The sequence below is a fragment of the Arachis ipaensis genome, chromosome B3 (assembly GCF_059453495.1).
Source record: "Arachis ipaensis isolate K30076 ecotype BB chromosome B3, ASM5945349v1, whole genome shotgun sequence".
In the NCBI taxonomy this organism is placed as follows: Eukaryota; Viridiplantae; Streptophyta; class Magnoliopsida; order Fabales; family Fabaceae; genus Arachis; species Arachis ipaensis.
Window position 1 is genome coordinate 38,409,272 of NC_142438.1, and position 20,752 is coordinate 38,430,023.

General features: G+C 34.2%; 3 protein-coding genes across 4 annotated transcripts; all 3 read right to left on the minus strand.

Annotated features, from left to right (window-relative positions):
* Positions 1-1,539: 1,539 nt before the first annotated feature.
* SCD1 (stomatal cytokinesis defective / SCD1 protein (SCD1)) lies at positions 1,540-16,325 on the minus strand. 2 transcript variants are annotated; one of them, XM_016333417.3, is made up of 31 exons: positions 15,835-16,325; positions 15,602-15,695; positions 14,814-15,015; positions 14,469-14,610; positions 14,278-14,378; positions 13,776-13,839; positions 13,425-13,538; positions 12,046-12,266; positions 11,397-11,451; positions 11,201-11,284; positions 10,758-10,953; positions 10,519-10,648; positions 9,982-10,024; positions 9,838-9,882; positions 9,179-9,254; positions 8,968-9,041; positions 8,831-8,881; positions 7,818-7,975; positions 7,670-7,717; positions 6,278-6,335; positions 6,077-6,160; positions 4,793-5,045; positions 4,502-4,701; positions 4,325-4,389; positions 4,091-4,214; positions 3,797-3,978; positions 3,610-3,681; positions 3,100-3,260; positions 2,945-2,986; positions 2,438-2,646; positions 1,540-1,996 (listed from the first exon to the last, which is right to left on the minus strand). In XM_016333417.3, exons 1-31 carry the CDS (start codon positions 16,006-16,008, stop codon positions 1,901-1,903), a joined length of 3,618 nt encoding a protein of 1,205 aa, XP_016188903.1. In that variant the 5' UTR covers positions 16,009-16,325; the 3' UTR covers positions 1,540-1,900. The 2 variants fall into 2 exon arrangements, with proteins under 2 accessions (XP_016188903.1, XP_016188904.1); XM_016333418.3 differs by having other exon boundaries at positions 14,814-15,025; positions 15,835-16,284.
* A 1,427-nt stretch (positions 16,326-17,752) lies between these two features.
* Positions 17,753-19,064, minus strand: LOC148570337 (uncharacterized). The gene is made up of 3 exons (XM_088506982.1): positions 18,707-19,064; positions 18,519-18,605; positions 17,753-18,306 (listed from the first exon to the last, which is right to left on the minus strand). The coding sequence occupies exons 1-3, from the start codon at positions 19,062-19,064 to the stop codon at positions 17,753-17,755; spliced, it is 999 nt and encodes a 332-aa protein (XP_088363108.1).
* A 146-nt stretch (positions 19,065-19,210) lies between these two features.
* On the minus strand, positions 19,211-20,659 carry LOC107632957 (uncharacterized). Its single transcript, XM_016336599.1, has 3 exons — positions 20,328-20,659; positions 19,510-20,156; positions 19,211-19,401 (listed from the first exon to the last, which is right to left on the minus strand). The coding sequence occupies exons 1-3, from the start codon at positions 20,657-20,659 to the stop codon at positions 19,211-19,213; spliced, it is 1,170 nt and encodes a 389-aa protein (XP_016192085.1).
* Between the last annotated feature and the right edge of the window lie 93 nt (positions 20,660-20,752).

Consider the following 20,752-nt stretch of genomic DNA (forward strand, 5'->3'; position numbering starts at 1 on the left):
CTCGGGTAAACCACCAAAAATGCACCCGAATAATTTTTTTGCTGACAAAAATGCATTTGAATTTATCGACAAAAATACCCTCAAATAATTTAAAAATGCGACAAAAATACCCAACATTAAATATGTATTCTCAAAAAATGCTTTAGAGAATGAATTTTAATGCAATTTTTTACAAGCATGATTAGAAAAATGAGATATTTTTATCCTTAAAATTTGATGATTTTTCACTAAATATATATTTTTTTTGTAATTTTTAGTCAACAACAAATAATACTTTTAAAAAGTAAAATAAAAATATAGAGATCAAAATTTTATCCCATTTTTTGTGTGTACTTTTTAAACAATTATCTAAATATTCCTATAAAATTTTGGATCAAATACATAAGCGGTTTATCAAATACAAAAGTCGTTTGTCACTTACAAAAAAAATATTTTTGAAATATTTTTATCGCGTTTTTAAATTATTTGAAAGTATTTTTGCCAATAATAAAATTCGGGTATATTTTTATCAACGTTAAAATTATTTAAATATATTTTTTGTAATTTATCCTTTTTAATAACAAAAAAAATAAATAATTGAACGTTCGGGTTTGATATATCACCTTGATAATCCCAAATTGAAATATTGGTTGGGCTAATAAATTAAACAACTCTTTTGACCCATATTAACCCAATAGTTGGATTCAAAATGGGCTAATTTTCTATAAAATTTTGGATCAAATACATATAAGGAGTTTATCAAATACAAAAGTCGTTTGTTATTTATAAAAAAGTAATATTTTTTGAATATTTTTATCGCGTTTTTATATTGTTTAAGAATTTTTTTGTCAATAATAAAATTTAAATACATTTTCATCAACAAAATTATTTAAGTACATTTTTAGTAGTTTATCCTTCTTGATAACGAGAAAAATAAATAATTAAATGTTCGAATTTAATATATTACCTTGATAATCCCAAATAGAAATATTGGTTGGGCTAATAAATTAAACCATTCTTTTGACCTATATTAACCTAATAGATTTAAAATGGGCTAAGTTGATAGCTTAAATACAATTTTTTTTTTAATTAATAATGACTAAAAAATTGAATTACCGAAAAAAAATGACTAAAAAAATAGCTAACTTAAGTTAATCGAGTAGTTAACTCATTTATTCGCTTAAACAAGTGTCTAGAATTTAAATTTTACCTTGTGCATATAACAGTCCATTGATCAGTAGCAGACCCTTAAAACTCAGATCCGCGACGAATTAGTTCTTAATCTGCATAACTAGAAGATACCGTGGGCAATAATAGCGACTAAAAAATTACCAAAAAAATGACTTAAAAGTAAAAAATGGCCAGATAAAAAACGAGAATAAAAAGGGGCCACGCTTTGCCAGTTTCTTACTCATCTACGTATGAAAATTGAAAAATATTCAGTATTTCATTATTTACGACCACTAGCATGATAGACCAACCAGAATCCGGCAACAACGGTAAAGTCAGACTCTAGCAATGGAAACCCAGGTAGCGGCCAATTTCCAAAGCTTGGATGTGTTTAATAGGTAATTTTCTTTAAATATTTTCCAAATTTATGAATCTTGCTATGTGGGTAAACAATGTTCCTATGCAAAATCAATTGCAGCTAGATTCTATACAACTTAACTAAATTTATCCACACTAATATTTTTTTTTTTGTACAATCATGATACAGGCAATCAGGCATAAAGCAACCTACCTCTAAACACAGATAACAGACAACCAAACTTGGTTCCTCTTTTGGACTCATCGGGTATTACCTTGTACATTATATACTCGTTAAGCAAGCAAAAATATTGGGGGTCCCCGTGTTTACGAAGTACCATGTTTCTCACCTATTTAATTTTCATAAACGTGAATATGCTTTTATCAACCAAGCTCAAATATTAATGGTTGCATCCCACAGCCTTAGAAGCCCATTACGGCCACCACTGCATATCCTTTTCCTCTCCAGATCTGAAGCAATACATCTTACCTGGATGTCACAGTAAGGCCAAAATCAACCCATGTAAACAACGACGAATAAAGAGTGTTGAACATGAATAACATAATACTCTTTAACCACATATATTGCCCTGCTAAATGGCAAAAATATGCACCCTAAAGTATAGCTGAGGCAAATCAAAATAACAGCAATCAATGAGCCATAGTTCTAAAGTAAACATCACCACAAAACAATTTCACAAAGAAAAGAACATCAATATATTTTTTCCTACTTCAGTGCTAGTAACTATCTAAGGAATGCACTTCCTTAGGTAGTTTCCCCCAAAGCAATTATTTGTCTCAAAAGATCAATAAAATTGGCACTGGATTGTAGTTACATGTTAAAAAAGTTTGCGAGCACATCATAATGTTCACTGATCACATTATACCAGAGCCGGACCATATCAAGTGAAAAATCCAAAAGAGAACATACCATAGCAACTGTTTTTTGAGGTGTTCTGTAAACCTGCCAGCCAGCCATTTTGGACCCAGTACCAGAAAAACCACCAAGTCTCTCTTGAGGCCGATGGAAAAGTGACATCGAATTGTCCGCTGCTCCAATGCCTAACCAGTGCTCCCCAGCATTGATAGATAATATGGCAGCATTGTGAATTGTAACATTTTTTGCACACCTTATACCCCCTGTACAGTCAATGAGTAAAAAATTATCAGATGATCTCTATTCTCTACCTTCTAATTTTGTACAGAATAAATACACAGGCACAACACTAGTTCATTCTGTTGTATTATTGCTTCTTAAAATTGCATGTTACAATTTGTTGCAAGATTAAGACACCATTTTGGTGGAGTATAAATAGCATGATAGTATTTTACAGTGAGACACTTTGAAGTTTTAAACTTTAAACAGTCTGCATATTTCACAAATCAAACAAGCTAAACATCAACGAGGAAAATTTCATGGATAAAGAGATTGCCATACCCTCATCATTTTCCCAAAACCGTAGCAGGCCGTCAGTTGACCCTGGAATTGAATTTAACATTTAGCAAGCAATGGAAATAAAAGCACACAGCCAGTGTCTTAATGAAACCCACACACACACACACAGAGCATTGCCAAATTCGGAGATGATGCACCTGTTATAATTCCTCTGTCTAAAGCAGAATATTCGACACATAATATTGGCCCGGCATGGCATGCTAAGACAGCATCGCATATTCCTCGGGAAACAGACCACAATCTTGCTGTCCAATCATCACTACCAGTAATTACAGTATCACCAACCATTCTTATGGACCTGCATTTACCATACTCAATTATATATTTTATTTACTATCGATACAATAGACATAGATAAAGGGTCCCCTCTTGGTGTCCAATTTCTACAATAAATTTTACCCCAAGAAGGGGAAAAAAATATCATCCACTTCTTAAAAATAACCGACAGTAACCACTAATCCAACTATTTCTTCTTACTTCATATCTTTATCATCATGAAAAACTCATCAAACTCACTCCTCACAATAAAGTTTTCTTGTTTCATGCTTCCCATTGTATAAATACCAAAAAATTTAAAAAGATAACTCATGCTTGTTAAACCGCAAGTACGAATAACATAGTAGAGTAGAAATACATGTTCTCTTAACCTTATCCATTGTGTATGTCCTGAAAGTTTATGCATCTGTCTACTAGCACGAATGTCCCATATGCTCGCAACCCTGTAATGCCAGAAACAATCAATGCATGACAAATAGCTGAATTGCACACAGAAAAATCAACATAGAATTTGCATGTGCCCGCGCACACACACACATCTACATTCTTTTAACTTACACATCTCTTCCAGCAGCAGCCAAGAGTCCCACATTGTCATCATATTCCATGCATAAAACAGCACTAGAGCAACGACCAACAGTTGCAACACATCTATCAGTTCTAACATCCCACATCTTCACAGTACCATCATACGATGAAGTTAGGACACGTTCACCGGAGAGCATGCGCACACAGCTGACCTACAAGGTTTGCATTATATTAAGTTTCAACTTTCCAACCTTTATATTTTTCATCACTTATTTACCTACATCTGTTTACTGTAGATCAGCCAGAAATATTTTAGAGTAATACCGGTCCATCATGGCCTTTAAGCTCTTCCAGAAGTTGAGTTGTTTGCTTATCCCACACCAAAACAGACTGATCATCAGATCCTGACACCACTTTCCCCCTATCTGAATTTATGGCACGGATAGTTCTACATTTGAATCCAGAAGCAAGGTTGCCCATAAATGTATATCCAGAGATGTTAAGAACAAAAGATATATATATATATATATATATATAGGGGAGAGAGAGACAGAGAACCTCGTATGCCCTTTTAGAGTTGCCCTGAGTTCAGAACCACGCAGACTAGGATCCCAGATCTTAACCTGCATGTTTGGAGAAAAGTTATATTCATAACACATTAATTAATTCCTAACATCTTAAGGCAAAAAATGCAACCTGAGCTGCATAATGCCATCCATAGACATTGAAACTTACTGAGCAGTCTGTGCTTCCGCTAATAAAGAAACCAGCATCTTCACGGTCACCCACCAAATCCCACACCTCTCTCTTTGTAACACAATGGAGAGCAGTAATGGCACCATTATGACCCCTAAGTATGCGGACATTTGTTTGAAGCTTTTTCTGCCCACCAGTTGATAGATCATGTTTCCGAGGAGTGCCATTCTCTTGTGCAGCTAAATTTGTAACAATAGAACAAAGTGATACCCTTAGTTTACTCAAGAATCAATACATAGTTGCACTAGCAGATAATGTATTAATTAATACCTGAATTGCCCCCATCAGACGTCCATTTACGACTAAAGCTGGATCTAGATGAAGTATTTCGGGTGAACATACTTTGCACCCAGCTTCTACCAACACCAGTTCCCTCGGCAGGTTGCTGGCCATCATCTTTGGAATCTTTTGAATGTGGGGATGGTAATGCAAGGGATGACATAGACTGTGCCTTAAATGATGTGACTCCCCAATATCCATTGCGTAGTTGCTGGATATGAGACAAGAACCCTCTGATTTTTATCTGCATCAATAACATGGAAAACAATTCAGCAATAATCCATCACATGACATGAGCCAAAATTTTCAGTAGTATTATTTCAAGAGAAATAGATAAAGTAAAGTCAACATTCAAAAGAAAGAGAAACACTGACGTATACCATGAAAGCATAACACAATGGACAACATTACTAGTATGCAAAAAACGATAAGATACAAAACCAATGGTACTAAGAGAAACATTGATGCAGAATCTGTACTTCTTTAGGGTATGGCATTTCAAGTTTACATGGTCAACATTTTGTGATCTTGATTATTAGTTGCATTTATTGTTATTTCAGGTGCCTTAGTTATATAGTTTATTAAGTTTTATGAATGGTGAATTCTATGATGCCTATGGTATGGTGCCTAACTTTTGCCTAATTTACTTGATATGGTAAGTTTTGAATATTTAATAATTTTTTATTTTATACTTTTAAAATTAAATATTGATTTTTAACCTTTTTAAGAAGTTAGGCAAACATTTGTAGGCACCATAGCAATCACCTTTATGAATACTATTGTATTACGTATGCACTTTTGGTTATTAATCCCACATTAGATCATTATGTTTTGAGACCAAGTCTCTAATTGAAGATCAAGGATTCAAATACGCTGAGCATCTAGGTACTGAAAGCTATAGTGCCATAGTTTAATAATTTTGTTCTGTTCTACTTGTGTTGGTTCTTCATCAATTTCTGCAGGACATAAACTACAGTTTATTGTCTTTCCTCATTTTTCTTTCCTTCCAATACTTCTTTGACTCTATATTATATAAGCTGGTAGGCTTCTTTTATTGGTTAGAAAAAGTCCTTTTTCTTTTCTCTCTCTCTCTCCCTTGGGATTAGAAAAAGAATTTTTATTAGAGCAGTAAAGAAGAGTACAAAAGAGGACAACACATCCTCACAAAGATACAAAATAACAACCATATCGTATAAGGATAAACCATGCAACAAAGCAACATATAATACTCACTTGAAAAGCAATTTATGCATTGCTAAAAAGAAATTAACTTACAAATTGCTTGGATCCAATGCTGTTCCTCTCTGCAATTGTTTCAATCATGTACCAAGCATCATTATCAGGAAGTCCCAGCCCAGCCTTCATTACGGCAAAGAAGGCTCAGTATACAAAAGTATAACATGATACAATTTGACTTCAACAGAACTACAGAAGTTAACAGAAGAATTTAAGCACATGAAATAGCCTAGACAATACCATGTGTGATGCCAACACCACAAGCTGTGCTGTCACAAGAGATGCATAGTTTGCTGATCTGGCAAAGAAAAAATTGAAGCTTTATAAACATCTATGGAAAAAAATAGAAGTATCGGTGCATTTAAGTCCAAATTCAATTAAATCTACAATGCTTGGATGGTTGGTTAAGAGGTCAGAAAGAATACACATACATTCACAAATAGTTAGGTTGAAGGTCATAGAACAATAGGATTTATTTTAGTAGTGTTTGTTTGTGCTTGTGAAAACAAGCTGAAGTAGAAAATAATCAGTGTTTTTTTATTATAAAAAAAAACTATAAGCATACAAGGAGCTGCTTCTCCCAAAATAGAGAGAGAGAGAGAGAGAGAGAGTAATCCCTGTACAAAACCACATTCTACATTCTTCTAAAAGAACTAGGAATAGCAGTAACTTCCATCTACTAGCTAGGATGAGAGAGAGAGAGTAATCCCCGTACAAAACAACATTCTACATTCTTTTAAAAGAACTAGGAATAGCAGTAACTACCATCTACTAGCTAGGATGACGGCTGTACTAGCTATAACTAACTTATCAGTGAAAGATCCTAACTCCTAACTACCCTTAGGGTAGCTTCCCCCACAAGCTACCATTCTCTTGTATATAAACAGAGAAGTCACCCAATTGAGGATCTCAGATTCATGATACACAATTCAGACATTTCTCTTCTCGCTTTCTCTCTCTACTTCTCTGTTTCAGTTTTCTATTATCAATGTTGTTTGTTTGTGATTTTCAAAGCAAGCCAAAGTAGAAAATAACAAGTCTTTCTCGAGTTATTTTAACTAGTGTATCAATAGACACTAATTCACTCTTTTATTTATTAAATGTATGTAAAAATAGTGAAAATAGAATTAGTTGAGATGGTGAGTTTATAATTTAACCAAAAAGTCTTGGGCTCAAGTCTTTGATATAACAAAAAAATATACTTTTTATAAATTATATATAACGAATGGTGTTTAAAGAAAAAAAAGTTGGACACCAACCGTTCTCATATTCTCATTATATATAGTATAGATATAGAAGTATAGATATAGAAGTACAGATATAGAAGATATATAATATAGATAAGCATACAAGGAGCTACTTCTCCCAAAATCAAAAGCATGAGAGCATAGCTTTGACAAATTTTAGCAAAAACATACATTCATAGTTAGCAAAACCAAAGTAATTAGAAATTTTTTGTTTTGATACAAGGTACTTTTACAATTACATAGAAATGCAACATAATTTTCTGATTCTGCTTCTACAACTAAAGAATTACTTCTTGTGGAATCTTAACCAAACCAGCCCATTATTTGTATTCAAAACAAAGATGAAGAAACAGAAGACAATCAAAGAAAAATTTTAAATCCTTACTTGTTTGAAGATTGCTCCATTAAATAGTCAAAATATCCTTCCCAAAACCTGCAAGGAAGGTGCATGAACTGTGTCAACACTTAGTTCAAGATAAGACCACTAAAACATCGTGTGAAAACATGAAAAAATAGTTATGGGAAATACAGACCGCAGCTCATCCCAAATAGAAAGAGAAATAAGATGTCGTTGCACATAGTCTGGCACATTGTTATTGTCTTTCTTATACATATCAGATGAAACTTCAAGAGCATCTCTAATGGTTGGCAAGTCATTCCGTGCGGTTGCACGATTTATAGCTGTTTTGAGCTGAAAATGAGCAGATTTGATAGGAACGAGAATTAGACATGAACTCAGTTAGAAGTTAAGGGAGGGGGGAAGGTATATTCTTTTTGCCAACACTTGTGGCAATACTGAAATGAAGTAATTTAGACAAAACTATACTCAGTCCCTCTAGTGTTAAAATGAATTTAGTTTGGTTTCCTTAAACTGCAATTACAACAATCTTTTCCTTCAAAATTTTAATACATTTCGCACTGTTTTTCTGACTGGAACTATGAAGGAGGATGTGTCTCTGATAAGATCCCTCTTTTACAAGCACCTCAATGGAGTCATATCAAAGAGATGGTGGTGTCTCATTATTTACTTGTATTTGATATTAAATGATTGGACTTGTATAAAGCCAGAGGGGCAGACATTGAAATGTTATATCAAGATTAAAACCTCAAATTAGTCCTCAAAAGTGTCATTGCACCAATTTGGCCTCAAGATTTGCAATTTAAACTTCGAAGTATTAAAGTTCATTTCATGTTAGACTAAAGGAATAAAATATCTTACAATAACTTGAAATAAAGAGATGGTGGTGTCTCATTATTTACTTGTATTTGATATTAAATGATTGGACTTGTATAAAGCCAGAGGGGCAGACATTGAAATGTTATATCAAGATTAAAACCTCAAATTAGTCCTCAAAAGTGTCATTGCACCAATTTGGCCTCAAGATTTGCAATTTAAACTTCGAAGTATTAAAGTTCATTTCATGTTAGACTAAAGGAATAAAATATCTTACAATAACTTGAAATGAATTTCATTTTTGGAGACTTAAATTTGTTGAACACATATGAAGGACTGACAAGTTAAACAAAAGGCATAGCATTTGTTTACCAATTCTTTCACTGCAATAAATTGTTCTTCAGTGAGCTGACAGCTCCAACCCTGATAGAAAGAGCTAGCATAAGCTTCATTGCGACAGGGAAAATAACAAAGAAATTAATTATCAGTGTTAGCTAAATAAGAGTAACTGAATGTATATGCTCGCTTATGCATTCAACAAATCCACTACCACCAATCCCCTCTGCATCAGATTCAATCAAAGCTGCAAGGCCAACCACAAAATAACTTATTAGAAAACTCCGCACTCCACTTCTAACATAAATTAATTTTTTAACCTGACAACAAACTGGAAAATTCACATTCCACTAGTATCAAAAAGAAAATTGAGATCAATGATACCAAGTATTGTTCCATATTCAAAGGAGGCGAGAGGATCATCTGTTGCTCCCAATTTGAGAAGCCGCAGCCATAAACCCTGTGTTATGAAGAAAAAAAAGCAATGTAAAAAAGTGATACTGTACCAATTTCAACATATAGTAGTAGTCATTATAGAGAGTAATACAGTCAAATGTATCAGAATCCAGCAACCATGTCAACATCAAAGATTGATCTAAACAAGTGTTTTTCAGTTTTTTTTTTTTTTTATACTGGATGTTTTTGGAGCAGCAATAGGATTCAAAATTAAGTAAGATCCTGGAGGCCTTTATATTAAAGCAAGAGAGATGTGATTCATGATGTAATTTTGTAGGAGAATGGGCATGGGAAATGGCAATGCATGAGAGAAAATGAAGAGAAAGAAGGGAATTTACAAAGAAGAGCGGGTAACTTATTTTAGACAACTAAAGTTGCTGTGGGTCTTCAATGAAACCAAAGAATAAGAACTAGCAGCAGCAGTAAACTAACTTCTACAGTTCTACTACACAATAAACAAGCATCATAAATTTCCAGATTTATATTGAAAATAAGGGGAAAAAAAGTTCACGCAAAATGGATACACCCATGCATGCACACACAAACATACATAGAGGAATGTATAGAGAAAAGACCGATAAACGTACCTGCAGCTTAACCTTAATATCCAGCACCATCCTGTCCCTTTCAGCCTGAAACCACAAAAAGAATAATGTGAGGGACCAACTGCAAAATAAATAGATCAATACACAAGCAGCACTAACAAAATAATCCTGGCCATGTTAACTTACCGCCCTCTCAAGTGGACTGAGACCATCTGCTAACAGATCCTTACTGAAAGAACACAGAAGAACAGTAAGATAGAAAAACAAGAAAAAGGTGGAAAAACAATGGAAGTTAAAATGTAGAAACAACCATGACAATCAGTTTATTCAATAGATAGAACAAGGCAGAATGTACTGCTCACAACAGAAGACATTCTGTTCAGGATACCCAATACAAACAGTTAATGCCTAGAAACTGAAAGCAGCATAGATCAACAGCAACAACGATAACGAATCCTAATTCAAAATTGCTTCCTCTTTGAGTGACAACAATTAGTATTCATGCAAACCATACACTTGAACTTTTAGACTTTTCCTATAAATAGAATTTACTCATATTTGTACCAATGTACAGAATAACATTTCGCACATTGGGAGAGATTCCTTTTAATCAAGAACTGTAATTAAATAACTGAAAAGGACATGTGGGCCAGCTTTTCCAGGCATCAGTATGACAACAAAAGAGTGTCCTGATGTTAGGCATTGGCGCATTGCTTGCATTACCTTGGAGTATGTCTTCCTGAGTACTCATAGGCATTACTAACTGCTGAAAGAATATCCCTCCTATTTTCTTCTTCCTCTTCTGTTCTGCTGATTGCAGGAAATCTATCATAGGTATAATTGGCACCAGATCCTGAAAGGAAAAAAAAGTAGAAAAAGGTAAAAAAATATGCATTCAATTTAGTTTATATTTGCAAGTAATCAATTTAGACACAAAATTGGCTAGAAGTCATGCATTTCACCTGACATTCCAGCATCAAAATCTGATATTGTTAAGATCTCAGGCTCTACCAAAGGTGAAGGAAGAATTGACATAGGGTTTTGACCCCTTCCAATTGCATCCTGTAGCTTATCAAGCAGGTTATTGTTGTTTTCATCAGAACCTACCCCTCTCTCCAAATAATCCAAGAAACCATGAGAATCAAGGAACTGAGCTATCTGTAAAATTCAAATTTGGCATCGGATGAAAGACAAATTATACAGCAATAATAAGAATGGAATTAGCATTTCTTTGATAAAACATTATTTAAACCCAGCCAATGTAATTATCATTAGTACATCCATGAGACTTCTAACCATCATAATCAACAATGAAAATCTAATCATTAGTAGGATCAATTTAGTCATTGGAATTTCCATCGCTGCTAATTGGAGAACACCCCCCATGTTATGAGTAAAAAATTACCATTGGCTCTGGTGGTTGGTTAGTAGCTCGAGACCGTTTCTTCAAGAAAGCTTGAGTATTGAAGACCTGAGTGGAACTATTTTCCTGATGCCAAAATAGGAAAAAAGAAGAAAATGAACAATGAAAGGTCATACCAAAGTTTTCTCATGGAAGATTGAAAACTAAATTCTTGAAACAAGAAATAGAATATTCATACTAGGAAATTCCGATAGCCGCTTAAAAGTGTTGCAAAGAACTTTAAGAATATCATCCTGCACAAGAAACATGGTGACAAATAAGACACATCAGACTGGACACCATTTGTTGTACTACCAACATGTCTGGTTTTTAACATCTGAAACCGATGGATAAGAGAAGGGGGGGGGGGGGGAATATTGAATGACTCAAATGTTCAATAATAGTTTTAAAATAGACGGCACAAGTAAATCATCAAATAAAAATTCCATGGATTGGTGGTCATAAAAGTTCTACCACTTTCTAAAATGGCAAAAAAGTTAAACAATAAATTGGACTGTCCACAAGGAACCAAAACAATAAATTGGACGGTCCACAAGGAACCAAGAAACAACATAAATTAGAACTACAATGAGCAAAGCACAAATCATTCTTGGTATAACGGGCAGGCATCAAGTTCATCTATGTGAGAAAATTTCAATATTTTATTACAAATATCAATCAGCAATGTTTAGAATAAAGTGTATCATAATATTTTCCAAGGAACTAAATTAAGAATTCATAAAAATGTTCATCAATCTAGCATCTCATTCACTTTCATATGATTTATTGAGAGACGGTGAACCTAAAAAGAATGGAAAACAATGAATAATCTACCATCGAAGGATCACCTTAACTGAAGGTCATGATCCGCTCCCCATTGCTTAGCCGCAAATTTAGTATAATGCTCAGATACACTATATATTCCAGCCTTCAATTCATCAATTCCAATTACATTGGGGTATAATAACTTGATTATCTCACCACGCAAGAAGCTGTATTCTGGCTCGGGAATAGGTGGAATTTCCTCTGATGTAGTGATACGATTATAATCAAGGTCAACCACCACCACCTACAATAGATTAAAGGATATCAATTAAAATAAATGAAAGCAAAACCTCATTCAAAACAAATAGAACTGCCTCACATGCATGCCAACCTGTAAATCAAGAAAAGCAAACATGATTTTTTTTTTGGGTGGGTTGGGGGGGGGGTGTTTCTGGGTGAAGCTTAGAGCTGATATTGATAACTAGTTCAAGAATGCAGAAAAGAATACAATAAATACACACACAGAACTTTACCAGTCCTAAAAACAGCTGTTGCCACAGGTAAAGAAGCAAGGAACAGGACTAGAACAAGTTCATGAATACATTACTTCTACAGTTTTCTTGTTAAAGATACTTGAAAGGTTAAAAACTATGAAGCACGGACACTTTGCTGAATTGCCGTGTCTGCGTGTCGGACACATTTCGGACACGACACTCACCGACACTCGTCCGACACGCGTGTCTGCTGTGTCCAAATCGTGTCTCAATAAAAAATAAAAAGATTCTTCTCCGGACACACTTGGACACACCTAAATACCATTACGTATCAGTGTGTCCAGTCTTATTCTTAATATATATTCTTAAAATAAATTTAGATATAGTATATATTATTATTTATTAAAATAAAAAATATTTTAAATAATTGATATAATTAAAATAAGACATTAAAAATAATTTAAAAATATAATTTATATTTTAAAATCAATAAAATATTAAAATATCATTACGGTTTATCTAAAAAATACTTTATATTTTATATATATGCGTGTCCCCGTGTCATGTAAGATTCTAAAATTCACGTGTCGGCGTGTCCCGTGTCGTGTCGTGTCCCGTGTCCGTGTCAGTGTCTGTGCATCATAGGTTAAAAATAAGTTTTTTTTTTTTTACTTTTTACATGCATCTCATTTCACCAGCCCATTTTCCAACTCAATTTGACTCAAACAATACACAGCCTTAAGGATAGATGACCTTGAGGCTTAAACTGAGAAGTTCCCCTACCTATGTACAGTAAATCATTAGCTATAACATTATAACTTCAATCAAACTAATTAATGATAAAAGTGCAGCAAAACTAGTAGCCAGCAATTAATCAAATAATGCAAGAATATAGATAAATTAAACACCAAGGGAATGGAATTTCTTTAAATAAGCAGTGGTGTTAAGGAACAAGAGTACTGACTTACACCATCCATGACCTGTGCAGAGGTATCAACACACGAATGGAGGCCCATCATATATGGTGTAGGAGCATCAATATAATCTACTCCTTTGAAGAATAGTGACGGAATGTATACATGCTAAAGAAAGAAAGAAAAAACATCAAGAGAAAAATATTAAAAGCGAGTTAACAAAAGGTACCAACATTTTAGGAATGAGCATCATGAGTTATTATCAAATATGATATACACAACTTTTCAGAGAGACAACCCCAGAAATCAGCCATAACAACAAAAATGATGCTGCCAATCGAGAACAAAAAACACTGGTGTACACAAATAAAGGAAAGACTCGAGATAAAGATTTTCAAATCTAACCTGCCATCGGAATGGGTAGATTAAGTGACAAATGGCCTCAGATGCAAGAGTTAGAAGTGAATACCTGCCAAAAGAAAGTATAGAATAAACATAGATTTAACAAATGAATTAACTAATACTCTAAATGACAAACTTTTAAACAACTAACATAAGTACAACATATCTGCATATATTGGATGAACCCCATGTTCAAATTTCACACAGCAATCAAATGTAACTATCATATCTGCTTTCGTTGAAGTATATATCAAGGGGAATCCAAATCAACGCCAAACAGAAACAGTATTATCAGGACAAGCTAGTACAGTACAAACACAAATACAATTGGGAAACTGTGCAACTTAAAGTCTACTATTTAGCTTTAAAATTTCATCGGTAATCAACATGAAATTTTATGATAGTGTAGATGATAGTTAAAGAACCAGACTGTGGACACTGGAGAGGTCATTGATGAACCAAAATATAACTAGGAACTATGGCCGTAAGGTCTTAAGAAGTATACTTGTTAGCTCGAAGCAAAATCCTCCTTTCAAGCAACACGGCTGTAAAAAGTTGTATTAAGTTGTCAACATCCAAGCACTGCACCAGAGGCTGAAATGATATCTGCTCCAGAAAACCATGGATGGTTGTTAACAAATGAACTAGATGAAAACAGCTAATCAAGTCTAGAAGCCAAGTTTCAGGAGACTGTACATCAGCATGGGGAAGCCCATCAGTTGGTGGAGCCTCGGCAGAAAGCAGACAATTCTCAATAGCAAACAGCACTCGCTCCTTTCCAGGAGTTGGCAAAGGCACATTGGACACCATATGTGCTATGACATCCCATAGTGGCTTACTGAAATTGTTACACAGTGGGAATGGTAAGAGAAACAGAAACAAAAAACCACAGATATTTCATATTTAATCTAAGACAACTTGTGGTCACATTTATAAAGCATAAATAAAAAGAAACTCGTAGTTATGTTCTGATTTTGAAAAAGATGGTCAAACAATCTCAACAGCTAAAAAGCAAAGATTTTGCCACCATTGTAGACTTACCTAGTTCCATTCGGAGAAAAACACAGTGCAAATATCTCCTCCAGAGCACTCCGAAGTAGACGGAAACTTGGCAAGCGTGAAACTAGACAGATGCATTTGTCAGCATATGAATTTGCCTGTATACGGTAAGCCTCTGCGATATCCTCACAAACTGGATCTCGGAAAGAAATGCAGCTAACATAGATTTTAGAACCATCACCCTCTGCATCAAACTTTTAAGTCAATATGATATCAGATATGAAGAAACAAAACCATAAACGCTGAAAGTAATATCAACTGAAAAACCTATTGCAAATCATGGTGAGACGATGAGAGTATCATCATTCATCAGGGAGGATAAATGGGAAAATGCAAATATGAAAGTTAAAAGTATTTAGCAAGGACTCGACATAAAATAGTCACCCCCCAAATCAGAATGTAGAAAGAAAGAATGATTACTTTATTCTGAGGTAGCAATAACAGCAAGAAACTATCAGTGAAAATCACTTATAATCTTCTCTGTTGTGCTCTAATACTTCTATCCCCAATAAAAATTCGATAGTTTCTATCAAACATATCTCTCTATATAAATATGCGCCCAACATGCACCACGGTCCTGATTTGAGTATCGCCATGGCCCGGTGCAATATATGTTCAATCCCTAATCATGTATCAACAGTTCAGCATATCTAAGTAAACTTCCTAAATCAATATCCAACTTCCTAAGCTACTTCCAAGTCCCACCAAATAAAAGCAAGTAAAAGCTAGCTAAGGTAAACTGGAGAAACCATGCTTGCACAAAAACATACCAGTCAAAACCATCGGATAGCTCCTCGGAAACGTGGAAGGATCGTTGGAATCAAATCCTGATGCATGGAACGCAACACCAGCAGGTAGAACACACTGAAAAGGAACAACGTTCACTGGCATCAGATAAAATTAACACAATAAGGAAATTTAGTAAACGCAACGACGAACACGAACACTTCAGAAAAACGGGAATGCATATGAAAAAGAGGTTCGTTGTGGAAGAAGCAGTTACAGTGGGAAGCTGAGGAGGCGGAGGAGGATAGAGAGTGTGAGTCGGAGGAGGATACTGGTCGAGGAGTGAAGGAGTATACATGCAGCCAGGGCCATGGTAACCTTTGATTCCATCAATGTTTCGAATCTCCGGTCCGATCCCACACACAACGAAGTACTCAAAGATTGGAGGCATTGCCTTTTCTTCTTTAGGAGATTCGTCAATGGCGGAATTGGAGATCTCTTCTCCCCCGTTTCTCCCCTCAGGAACCGGGAGAGAAGAAGAGTGCTCCGAGATCTGGTGTTCTATCTCTTGTTTTTGACGATGATGGAGTTGAGTTAGTCGATAGATCAATTCAGGAGCTTAAGCAATAATCAGTCGTCAGGTGTGAAACTGCATCGGAGTTTCTTTTCTGCGGAGAGGTTGATTCAGGACGGAGAAACGAGAAAAGGAAAACCGTCACTCAGAAACAAAAAATTAAAAAACGAAAAAAAGAAAAAAAAATATAATACAAGGAAGTGAAAAAAATAAATTAAGTAATTAACCATCTATTCTTAAAAAAAAGTTTATTTATTTAATTCATTTTTAAAAAATTTTATCAATAAAATTATTTTTTAAAAATTAGAACTAATTTAATTAATAAAATTTTTTAGAAACAAATTTAAAAAATATTCTATACAAATTTTAAAAATTCAAAAAAATTATCTATTATAAAATAAAAAATTGTTAGAATTTTTATTTAAATTAATTAAATATATTATTTATCAATTTTATGTATTTATTGATATACACGACCTATCATATCGGGTGTTATAACCCAAATTTAATTAAACTCATATTTTAGTACCTGAATGTTTAACATATGATACGATAAAAGTTGAATATATCCGGGACGCATTAAAGATATGACACGTAATTAAAAACGACTACTCAGTACTCGAGATACAGTTGTATTTTAAATGGGATTACAATACTTGAGATTTGAAGATTATATATAGAGGAGTGCTAGAGGACCAGCATTTTTATTAAATTCTGGCCAGTACTTAACCATCAAAAGAAAATTAAATGATTTTACACCATTAGATGTAATCTCACACCATTAAAAACATCATTAATGACTAATTGATGACTAAAAACTATAAAATCTACTAGCCCCTAGAGTTTCTCTTATATATATTCGTTGAATCGAGATATTCCATCATTTATAATATTTTTTAACATTTGATAGCTTTTAAACTTTCAAATCTAGTACTTAAAGTATAAATAGCTCCCCAACAATATGTGTATGATAGAGTAATTAATCAGCTAAATATGATATGGCTCGTAAAGACGTAACTGAATTATTGGATTTCAAAATCAGTTTTTGTCTCTTTTAATTTGTGAAATTAATTAGTTTATATATTTAGAATTTATTAATTAGTTTATATGTTAGAACTTAAGAGAGTATTTTGAATTAATTAATTAAAAGATATATGAGAGTATATTATATTTATTTATGTAATTTATTCAACATGTCAGAATAATTAGATATAAGTAGTTAAATTAAATATTAAGATATTGACATGTAAGATTAGATTTTTTGCTTCAATTACATCAGTACGTGCCATATATTTAATTTTTATCATGTCATATAGAATATTTGTTTAATTAAATTTGGGTCATAGTACTAAAAAATATAACAAGTTGTGTATATTAATAAATATATTGTGTTTTATGTATTTTGATAAATAATTTGTTTAATTAATTTAAATAAAAATTTGAAATTATTATAGATTTGCTAGTGCATTCCGTCGTGCCACGAGTATGCCACCAAGGAATGAAATTATGTTATATATGATATAGAAATACGAACACAATGTTATTAACTTTGAGTTCAGAGTACTTAGAATACAATTGGAATACAATGAGGCTATAGAGACTATATACTGCACTGACATGGTCATGAAATATTTTGGAATACTTTTCTATACACAACATTTATTGTCGAGTTTGACGACAATGATCCAGTATTCTGAATTACCACACGCAAGTCACTCTTTGACGTTATTCTTGATAATGCAACGTATAGTTGACCATGTGTAAATATCAGTCTAGGTAAATACAATCCAACTGTGCTTAAGGTCTGTCCTTGAGATTTGTTAATGGTCATAGCAAATGAGACAATGATCGGGAACTGTCTGCGTTGGAATCTAAATGGCAAAGCTTGGTTATTGGGAATCATATTCATTCGTGGTATCAGAACGACTTGGCCTATTTTGCCTCCTGTTAGCGTCATGCATTCAATTACATGGTTACCTAATCTCTTTACCTGTAATCTTGTTCCGTTACATAACCCGTTCGACTGATCAATGTTACGCAGTAGCATGACCGGAAGACCCACTTTCAGAGTCAATTCATAAGGCGGCAAAACAGAGCAATTAATTGCATTAAGGACATCTGGTGTAAGTGTATCCAATTCAGATTCTATGTTTCCTTCTTCGAGACACAAAGTATCTGAGTTTAAATAATTTTCACATCGGCATCCACACGTTGCATTATAAATGAGTTAACATCGTTGACAACTTCTAGCATTGGGGCCAAGATTGAATGATCTTTGAAGAATGATGTGTTGTTAATATTAACCAACAGGTTGGGATAAACAAAGTCAACCAATTGGTCGAAATCTTGAATTATAATTTCATCGGACATTACCACAATAGACTCACCATCAGTGGAATCTCCAGCAATAGCATCACCTATGTCCAGCAGCCATGAAGCAAATTGAGAAACATCAATGAGTGATGTATAAGTTGCTATAATAGTTAAACGCATGTTAATTGTTAGTCTTAATACATTACAGTGTTGCCATAGGTAAGATGAGTTTATGGCTGCTTGGACAATATCTTGGCGAGACCCATTAGAATTACAGGTAGAATTTGCTTGAAGTCACCATCTAAAACCACAACCTTTCCTCCAAATGGTAGTTCTGGATTATAGTAAGGCTCAAACCTAACAATGTCCCTTAGACATCTGTTGACAGCTTCATAGCATAGCTTATTCAAGATCGGTGCCTCATCCCATATAATACATTTTGCTCTGCAAACTAGTTTAGACAATGAGGTTCCTTGCTTAATGCAACAAGCCGAGTCTTCATTCAAGTCCAAGGGTATCTTAAACCTTGAATGTGCAGTGCGTCCATTTGAAAGAAATAAAGAATCAATACAGCTAGATGCAACATTCAGAACAATTTCCCCTTTGCTCCTTAGAGCCATTGAGAGAGTGTTGTCAAGAAATGTATTACTGGTTCTACCATACCCATAGACGAAAAAAAGCCACCTTGGTTTCCATTTACAGCATTGATAATCACATCGAATGCTTTCCTTTGATCTACATTCATGTTTGTTAAGTTTGTATCCAACTAATTGCGCAGAACATTGACGTCAAAGTTTAGTTCATCCATGATTAACTGATCATCTAACTCTTCAATAGTGCTAAAGCTTGGAAAAGGCATCCCATCAAACTCTCTTAGTGATCTACCATTAGCCTGTAGTTTTTCCTCTATCTTTAAAAGAGTCATATTCATTATCTGGTCTTTGGATAGTTGCAGGTCTATCAAGGATACACAACGACGCACATATTGATTAGATATGAATTACTTGAATTTAATATAAATTAGCACCAGGAACAAAGATGTAATAATTCAATTTACCTACAGACTGCATGGATTTTCTTTGAAAGTAAAGAATGTCTTCAGACAAAACATCATAACATTGCTGACACACATTTTCAGTCTACCCATATTATTTGACAATAAGAGCACCACGAAAAGGTCACGGATGTAGTTTGCAGAAGTCCAGTAACCTGCTTCCAAGATGGTATCAACAAATTCTTTGTCATCTTGCAGAAGGCCCAATGCATAACATGCTTCTTTGAACGTGCTATACATAATGCCTGCAATTGTACATATGTCAACAAAACTTACACACCCCTTTTGAATGTTGAGCAGAAGTCTTAGGTAATATTCTTCACCACTTCCTCGTGGAACATGAGTAAGTCTGCCGATTGAGAAGCCTTGTTTCCTTGGCATCCACAAAGAAATGTCTTCTTTCCACACGAACTTATTTGAAAACTGGCTATATGTAAGAGTACGACCAAATGGAAATAACCTATTTGCAAGCATCCAAGCTAGCATCTTTGTAGGCTTGCCGTCCATCCTGTTAATGACGTCAACTATATTTTCATAGTCTCTAAAAACCACCGGATGTTCGTCTGGCAAGTGAAAAGGTAATCTAATTACTGAAGATTTTTTTTGTTGTATGTCGTACCCAAATATTTTCCAAACAGCTTTGCAGGCTAATATGTACCTACAATCATAATAATTCCTGATCTTATCAATAACCTTTTCAAGTTGCCCTTCTTCGTTGCTCTGCTAGAAAGAAGCAATGACATGATCATTTCCTTTGTGAACATATTTTAAAAAATATTTTATTGCCAATATTTGACATGTATGCTCAACGTTGATGTGGCAACAATACTTTAGCAACAACGATCGGTTGTATGGGACAATGTATGAGTTATCGAGAACTATGTTTTTCTTCATGATTGTTCTGCCATTGTCTCTTCTTTTATACTTGGGGAAGCCTACCTCATCAATTACAGTCCTTAATCTAAATTGTTTTGGAAAAAATTTGGAGCAACGACCATTGGACATGCATGGGCTGGTATTGTTATGCCTGCCACATGGACCATGGATCATGAACTTCTCAACTGCTGCATATAGTTTAGGCCTGCTATGCTTGTCAGGGATCTCTGCTAATATATGTTTGTCTATATTCTCAAGTGTTTTCAGTTTAAATAGAGGATGCATGAACAATAGTATATGAGCGTGTGGTAAACTCCACTTATGGAATTTAACTGTGCACACGTCTACAAATAAGACGAGCAATTAAAAAAATGAGGC

Bases quoted from the DNA above. Each gene is read 5' to 3' on its own strand.
- SCD1 (XM_016333417.3), bottom strand. From the start codon at position 16,008: ATGCCTCCAATCTTTGAGTACTTCGTTGTGTGTGGGATCGGACCGGAG. The intron at 9,255-9,837 runs GTACGTTTATCG...TTCATAACACAG, and splicing joins ATATTAAGGTTAAGCTGCAG to GGTTTATGGCTGCGGCTTCT. The intron at 6,336-7,669 runs GTAAGGATTTAA...TTTCTTTGCCAG, and splicing joins ATGGAGCAATCTTCAAACAA to ATCAGCAAACTATGCATCTC.
- LOC148570337 (XM_088506982.1), bottom strand. From the start codon at position 19,064: ATGGCTCTAAGGAGCAAAGGGGAAATTGTTCTGAATGTTGCATCTAGC. The intron at 18,606-18,706 runs GTCTCGCCAAGA...TAACTATTATAG, and splicing joins TCTACCTGTAATTCTAATGG to CAACTTATACATCACTCATT. The intron at 18,307-18,518 runs GTGAGTCTATTG...ATTTAAACTCAG, and splicing joins TGCTGGAGATTCCACTGATG to ATACTTTGTGTCTCGAAGAA.
- LOC107632957 (XM_016336599.1), bottom strand. From the start codon at position 20,659: ATGCATCCTCTATTTAAACTGAAAACACTTGAGAATATAGACAAACAT. The intron at 20,157-20,327 runs GTATTGTTGCCA...TTATGATTGTAG, and splicing joins AACCGATCGTTGTTGCTAAA to GTACATATTAGCCTGCAAAG. The intron at 19,402-19,509 runs GTCTGTAGGTAA...TATCCTTGATAG, and splicing joins TTTCAAAGAAAATCCATGCA to ACCTGCAACTATCCAAAGAC.